Genomic DNA, 7,624 nt, shown 5'->3' with positions numbered 1-7,624 from the left:
CAGTAGATCAGGTGACAAATCATCACAATAGATCAGGTAACAAAAACATATATATTTTCAAATAATAATATATTAATGGGAACAACAAATACAGGATAGAGTAACAACTGTGTTACTAAACAAGGTCAAAGACAATGGCAAACTATAGATTCAAACTTTGAAGCAAATAGTAATCAATGTAAATATTCCTGGGCTGCCTCAGCCCCGCCCAGGCACACAGCAGCAGAATGGTTTTGCAAGCATCCTCAGGAGGGCTGCAGCCTTCTTCTTTGCAGGACGAGAGGGAGGTTGAGGCTGGATCCACTCATCATTCTTTTGGGAGAGGCTCCTTTTCCTCAGCACGAAGTTGGGTTTCGTGTGAGGGTTCTTTGCGTAAAATACGTTGGCCTGCGCTGGAATCCTCAGCTCTGGGGAGAGAGGGGTGTACAAAATAAGGTGGCTCAGGAGGTGCTCCCTGGGACACCCCAACATCTGAGAGCCTGTGCCAGAAACGAACTGAGCCACACACCTGAGAGCTCTCCAATTCAGCACCAATACCAACAAGACAGCCTCCACAGTCCTCCCTGAGGAAGAACTAGGCAGAGCACTTCAACAGACCTAATGTCTGTTCCTACCAAAGGCTTTGGACTCCAAAACATCCCAGGTCCTCTTGCGTCTGCCAAAGCACACCACTAGGGTTTGCATCTGAAATCTCCCACAAAAGTGCCGAAGATTCAGACCCCACATGAGCCATCTTCACAGGTGGGTTTGGAAGGAAGCATTGGATGGTGAGTGCTCTGATGTCAACATGCAATTCTCATTCAAGATGAATACACTATTGGGAGGTGGGAGGGACTGGAAGAAAGGTGGAGCATGCTTGGTGGAAGATGTAAACAGGAGTGCGCCCTGGGCACCAGTACCTTGTCCCTGTTGGCTCCACTGAATCCTCATTCTCCAAGTAGAGGTCCTCCTTCTCCTCTCCGTCTTTCTCTCTCTCCCTCTCTCCCAGCCTTGTTCTCTCTCTCCCAGTCTATGCCTTTGTGGCAAGGGCTGAGAAGCTCTCCACTGCCACACACTAGAGCTTTATGGACAGCCTCAGTGCACAACCAAAGAGAAAGTTGTGAAACCCAGAGAAAAGGCCTAGGATTCCTCAAGTATGGCCACGGTGAGGACAGGCTGACCTGCACGGATACCACATTAGAGCCACGCTTCTGCGTTGGTGGAGCCTGCTTCCATGTGAACCAGGCTTCTGAGAATGGAGGCCACATTCCAAATGCTGCCCTCCTGAGAACAATGATTCCAAAGACCAGCAAAGGGCCTGCTTCCCTCCAACATGGTGTATGGCCCAGTGGTGCCATGACCCCGAGTGGGGGAATACAACAGCCAGCTTCTCCTTCCTCTGAACACCTCTTTCCTGTTGCCCTCCTCTAACCTAGAGCCTGTTCTCCATCCCTTCTGGGTTGGATGTGGGGATCTCTGCTATGAATTTCTTAGGCTACCAAGGCCCCAGACAGACTTCCTCTTCCATAGACTCTACTAACCTAACAGAAGGTTAAGATAGGAGACAAGTGATCCTAGAACTCATTGGGATGGTGGTCTTCAGCGTACATAGGCTGGGATAATGGCTGCTGAGGTGTTTGGCTCACAAAAGCCAACCAACCAACCAATGAAAAAGCGCTGACATTATTATCAGATGAGCTCTGTGGCTACGTGCTCAGGAAGCCCTCATCTGACTCTACTTAGGGATCATAACCTGGCTATTGGGATCACTCCTTGGCTAGTGGACTCAGGTGCGGAAGACCATGGAATTGATGCAAAAACAGATGATTCAAGCTGTCTCCCAGGCTGTGTTTTCTTCCCAATTTCATCCTGTTACTGCTTGCTAGAATCTTGGCAATGCTCTGCCCAGGCAGTGGTTTTCTGGTCACACAGAAGGCTTTTAATCCTACTGCTTCAGTCCACAAAATGCCAGTTCCATCTTTAGCCCATGCATTCCCATGTTCCTCTGAAACCACTCCTATCTCAGACCACAGAACCATACTGCTCCTGGAAAGAGGCTTTCCTCCTCACTCCTCAATGATGTCAGCTTTGCATGCGTCTTCATGTCCTGGGCAGGGCACCTGGTGGGGAGCCGCACTAGCCACTGGGGTATACCAAAACACCTGGAGAGCTTACACCAGCAGAAGTGCAGTTGGCTTTGTGCACGAGCCCAACACACCCTGTTAGAGTGTTCTTGGGGGTCAGAGAATGCTCTTTGGTGCTAAGAGTTGACCTGAGTCCACATCCTGACCCTTGCTCTCTGTCATCTGATTGTCCCACTTACTCTGACGGTGAGAGATGATTTGGCCCAGCTCATATTCCTCCGGCTTCTCCTGAGTAAGCAAGTGTAGCTCGAGGGCCCTGCGGATGACGACAGGAGCCCGATCGTGGCAGGTCACCTGGAGCAGCATGGGAGACAGGCCTTCAGGAAATGGGCCTTGAAGTGACTACTCAAGGACAGTGGGCAGGGGCATTCTGGAGGCACCTCCACTCTAAATACAAGGGCAACATCCATGACCCTACTACCTGAGGCTGACCTCCTGCTCATCGCGTGGGCTCTTCCCATAGGCTACTAGCCCAATCCTTGTACATAGGACTTCCTGGACCTGCCATTGCTCTTTGTGGAGCTGCACTCCTCTCCAAGTGAAAGGACCCCACTACCTGCATACAGATGCAATCTCATCCCACAAGTTGGGAGGAATGGGACAATAGCCTCCAAGATCCTAGGTCTGCCCGAGGATGCAGGCGGCATTGGGAATGGCCTAGGCACAAAACCTAGAGGCTTTGGTCTGGATTGCCAGGGCCCAAATCAGACCCAGGAACGTGACCACACACAGGAGTGACGAAAGAGAGCCATGAGAGCTCCTGGCCTCCAGAGGCTCAGTGCTGGCTGGGGTGTACGAGGGCACCTGTTCCGCCAAGGGTAAACATTGGGTTACCTGGACATTTAGTGTGCTTGCTCCACATCCATACTGACTCTGCAGAGAGACCCTCTCAGCTCCTTGTTCAAGGAACATGCAGAACCTCATACTGGTGTCCTGCTCCATAGAGGCCAGCATCCCATACAGAGGAACCTGCAACCTAGGTCCTGGCCTGTTCTCATCTGTCACCCATACCTGCCTCTGCCCTTCTGGACTGCATGCTGCCACCTGACACACAGACTCCCTCAGACATGGCGGTGGACAAGCTGCTGCTCTCCCTCATCTCAGCTCCAGCCCTTCACACTGACCTCTTCCTTCTTGATTCCCATCTATCCTCCTGATCATCCAGAAGCTCCAAATTCAAGAGGGCATGAGTAGTTCATGGTATTGGACCAGTGTCTGCTCCCCACCCAGGTGTAAGCACCAGGGGACACCCCTGCTCCCAGGCTTACCAAAACAGTCTTGGCCATCTTTGGACTTTGTGTTTCTAAGTGGACACGAATTAAGCAGGTGTCTCCCACCTGCTTGTGGGAAAGCGGCCTGGAGGACTTGCAGGTTGATTCTGAGAACTGTGGGGGATGGAACATCAGCAAACCCAGAAACAGAAAGCCACCCCAGCCTGTCAGTTGGCTCTATGGGCTTCTAGCACATATGTCCAGGTGCTCAGGCTTCTCATTTCCCCAGGTGGGAGTGGAATGGCAGCACAAGTACAGCTTGAATAAGGTAGGTGTTTACCTCCTTTCCCTTGACCTCGCGGCGTTTCCTCACGATGAAATAATATTTGATTTGTGGATTCATGGACAGATACATCAGTGAGTGGTCAGGGACCTTGATTTCTGCAGAGCAAAGTGGAGAGAATTGTTAGGTGGCACTCAAGGATTAGACCACAAAACACCCACAACCCCTGAGAGTCTCCGCCAGGGCGAGCCTGCACCAGAATTGAGAGCCCTCCTATCCAGCTACAGTGCCACCAAAGACTCCCTCAGTGATTCTTCCCTGGAGAAGATGATGTACAGGATTCTAAACCAAAAGAGCACCTGGCAATGGAAACAGCACCTTGGGCCCAGAACTTCTCAGTGCAGGTTGGATCTGCCAAAGGGACACTGCCAGGATCTGCATCAGGATTGGCAAAGGCTCCTGTGCTTAGGCCTTTCTCCCCAGGGCAGCCATGCTCACACATGGGCATTCAGGGAAGCGTTGGATGGTGGGGGAATTCATCCCCTTGCCCTGGATGAATCCACTCATGGATGAATACACGGAGGGGAGGTGGTATCCATCAGAGGTGTGTTGGGCATGGACATGGGAGGACTTGAGCAGGGTGGTGCCCTGGAGAACTCAATGTTTTCTAGGATCGCTCTCCTTCCCCTTGTTTCTCATCAGGAGCTGTCTGCTTGGTACTTTTATTCTGGTTCTTGTTCTACTTCTGGCTCTTCTTTCTGTCCTGCATCTTCTTGTAGTTCTTTCTGGGTCTTTTTCCTGTTCTTACATGATTCCTTCTTGTTCTTCTTCTTGTGTATCTCCCTCCACCCTTCCTTCTGTTCACCTCCTTCTTTTTCTTCTTCTGCCTCCTGCTCTTTATCGTGTGATCCTCTCCCCACTCAGGAGTGTCTCTTTCTCCTCCTCCTCCTTCTCCTTCTTTCTCTGGCAATGGTGGGGCGTCCTGAGGAGTTCAAATCTATCACACTCTTCTGCCCAGATGCAGCCTCTGTTCAGTAGTCCAAGATGAAATCAGTTCTCAATCAATGGCCAGGAGTGAAACCAAGACCAAAGACAAGTGACTTCCTTTCTTTGTCATTGTCACAGTCAGGAAAGACTGAATAACAGACACCGCATTCTGGATAGGCTTCTACCTGTGGTAGTCAGCACCTCATCTGGACCAGGATTGCTAAAATAGATTCCACCTCCATAAAGCTTCCCCAATGAAAACAAGGTTTCCAAAATCTAGGAGAGGGCCAGCATCACTGCCACCCTCCTGCCATAAGGCATAGATGCCATCACACCTAGTGGGTTCCAGGCCCCCCGTAGTCCTCCCTTTTGACGTCTTTTACACACAAACCTCCCCTGGTCTGGAGCCTGCTCTCAACTGATGCTTGGGTTGAAAGTCTGTTTCTGAAATCACCTTTGTAGATTCTCGGTTTGGTAATTCCTTTTGACTGGCTTATTTTTTTACTAGGGATAAAGCCAGAGGCACTTAAGCACTGAGACCATTCCCAGGCCTTTTGACTTGGGTACAGGGTCTCCCTAAGTTTCTGAGGCTGTTTGGAAATCCCCTTCCCCCTGCACTGCCTCCCAAGTCCCTGAGATTCGCAGACACTGCCCCTTGCCCAGCTCCTTGCACCTCAGTCTTCCTCATGTGTGAGACAGAGCCAACTCAAATGAGGCAGTGTGTGAAAATGGGAAAACTCACTTACGTGCTCGACAGATGGTGGGTTCTACTGTGGACAGGCTGGGATGGTGGAGGCTAGGAGTGTCGGGCTCACAAGAAAGGAAAGAGCACTGGCATTGTGGACAGCTCAGCATTGTGGCCTCTGTTCTTCAGATGCCCTTCTTTGTTGCTGGAAGGAATAATAACCTGGCCATTCTGATATCTTCAGGAGATGGGCACCCAGGCACAGAGGACTTGGAATTGTTCCAAAAAGAACCCAAACAGGCTGTCCCCTGGCCTTGACTTCCTCTTCACTGAGTCCTGTTCCCAGTTGCTGCAATCCTGACATTCTTGAGTAGGCAGGACTTCTCATATCCTGGCCATGGATTGGGACCTGTGCGGCTTCTGTCCATAGCAATGCTGATCCAATCAGGACCCATGCTCTGCTCCTCTTCATTTGAAGGCATCCTTATCAGTGAGCCATAAACCAAACTGATGATGGATTGAGCCTCTCTCTGCCTTGCCCTCATCGATATTAGCTTTGCATTGCCAGACCAGGTCCAGGGGAGAACACATTTAGAGAGGTCCAGCAGCCGCCTGGGGCCTCATTGAACTCGTCCACACTGGACATGCCCATCACTGAGCTTGGTTTCCTGCACCAGGCCCACCACACTCTGGCTATTTTAGGGCCAAGGCCCACTTTCTCTTGGCTGTGAGTTATCCTGAGCCCACTGTGGATCATGTCTCCCCACTGTCTGATTGTCCTACTTACTGTCATGCAGAGACATCATTCTCAGCAGCTCAAAGTTGTCCACATCCTCATGCTGCAACAAATTTTGGTCCAAGGCCCTGCGGATGAGGCTTGTCACCCTCTCCTGACACGTCACCTAGATCAGGGTGGGACAAATGTCATCAGAGAATGGCTTTTAGAGGAGCTACCCAGAAGACTGTGGTCAAACATTGAGGAGAAATCTCAGCTACATATACAAGGGCACAATCTTGTTATCCTGCTACCTGAGTGTGGCCTCCATATACCGCCTGGGTTCTTGCAACGTGCTACTAGAACAATTCTGGTACAAATATCTGCCTGTACCTGCCATCTCCCCTCCACCTAGGGAGCCACATTCCACTCAGGTCAAAGGACCAAACTGCCTATGCACAGACACACTCTCATCTCACTGAGATGACAGCAATGGGCCAGGGATCTGCGCACCAAGTGTGCTCTGGGATGCAGGCTGTCTTTGTGGGTGGAAGAGGCAGATGCACTGAAAATTTTGGTCCTGACTGCCACTACACAAAACAGACTCAGATACAAGAGTGTGCACTTGAGTGCTTCATGATAGCCTGGAGAGGCCCTGGGCTCTGGAAGCTCGGTGCGGGTCTGGTTCTAATGATGTACTTGACTCAGCACTGGCAGTCACTGAACATGTCTCCTCTGCAGCTGGACACCTGCAGCATTAGCGTGTCTACTGCACATCCATAGAAATTCTGCCAAGAACCCCTTTAGCTGCGTATTTACATACATGCAAAGACTGACATTCCGAAGTTTGGCATGACCCCCCAGGTGATCCCGACCCCAAATTTTCACACCTAGTCATGCTAAGGAGGTTCTCTTCCCTGCCACCAGGAACACACCCCCTCCTACACATGTGACAAGTCACTGCCAGCTCCGCTGCTCCAACCTCACTCATTGAGAATACCAAGTTCTAGGCACTGCAGCCTGCACCCTGGACATATCTCTGCCTTCATCTGTCCACAGCACTTCCGTCTGCACTTCTGGCCTGCCAAACCCACAATACACAGGCCCACTCACCGCTGCAGCTGGGCATGCTGAGGCTCTCCCCACTCAGGTCAAGCCCTTAAGACTGACCTCTCTCTTCTTAATTTCCCACCACAGCCCCAGGGTTAGCTGTGTCTCCTGCCTTCCACTGTGGGGACACCCAGGAGGCAGCCCTGCTGTCGGGCTTACCAGGATGCGCTTTGTCTCCCTCAGGCTCTGTCCCTCTAGGAGGACGTGGACAAAGCGGATGTCTTCCACCTGGTCGCTGGAGTGAAGCAGTGAGGAGCTGCTACTGGTGACTTTTCTCACGCACCACTCATTGGTTTGGGTGGCCTGGGGCAATGGTCCTGCAGCCACCGCAGAGCTGCTGCTCACAGCTGCTGGGATCCTGGATGCCACTGCCACAGAAGGCTCCAAGAACTGTGGGGGATGACAACATCAGCAAAGCCCAGCACCTGCACCCCACCCAGCCTGGCAGTTGGCTCTGTGGGCATTCTAAAACATCCATCCAGAACCTGAGGTTCTTGTCCCCTTGGAGGA

General features: G+C 51.5%; 1 protein-coding gene across 1 annotated transcript; it reads right to left on the bottom strand.

Annotated features, from left to right (window-relative positions):
• Positions 1-32: 32 nt before the first annotated feature.
• On the bottom strand, positions 33-7,533 carry LOC144369195 (ral guanine nucleotide dissociation stimulator-like). The gene is made up of 6 exons (XM_078028382.1): positions 7,274-7,533; positions 6,077-6,191; positions 3,675-3,775; positions 3,392-3,508; positions 2,303-2,417; positions 33-407 (listed from the first exon to the last, which is right to left on the bottom strand). Exons 2-6 carry the CDS (start codon positions 6,093-6,095, stop codon positions 199-201), a joined length of 561 nt encoding a protein of 186 aa, XP_077884508.1. The 5' UTR covers positions 6,096-6,191; positions 7,274-7,533; the 3' UTR covers positions 33-198.
• Positions 7,534-7,624: the final 91 nt, after the last annotated feature.

The sequence above is a fragment of the Ictidomys tridecemlineatus genome, chromosome 12, assembly GCF_052094955.1.
Source record: "Ictidomys tridecemlineatus isolate mIctTri1 chromosome 12, mIctTri1.hap1, whole genome shotgun sequence".
Classification (NCBI taxonomy): Eukaryota; Metazoa; Chordata; class Mammalia; order Rodentia; family Sciuridae; genus Ictidomys; species Ictidomys tridecemlineatus.
This window is presented reverse-complemented; position numbering and strand designations above follow the sequence as displayed.

What these genes read in the sequence shown, in the direction of transcription:
- LOC144369195 (XM_078028382.1), bottom strand. An exon ending in GCGAGGTCAAGGGAAAGGAG is followed by an intron (nt 3,509 to 3,674) that starts GTAAACACCTAC and finishes CATCCCCCACAG; the next exon opens with TTCTCAGAATCAACCTGCAA. An exon ending in AATCATCTCTCACCGTCAGA is followed by an intron (nt 408 to 2,302) that starts GTAAGTGGGACA and finishes CTCTCTCCCCAG; the next exon opens with AGCTGAGGATTCCAGCGCAG.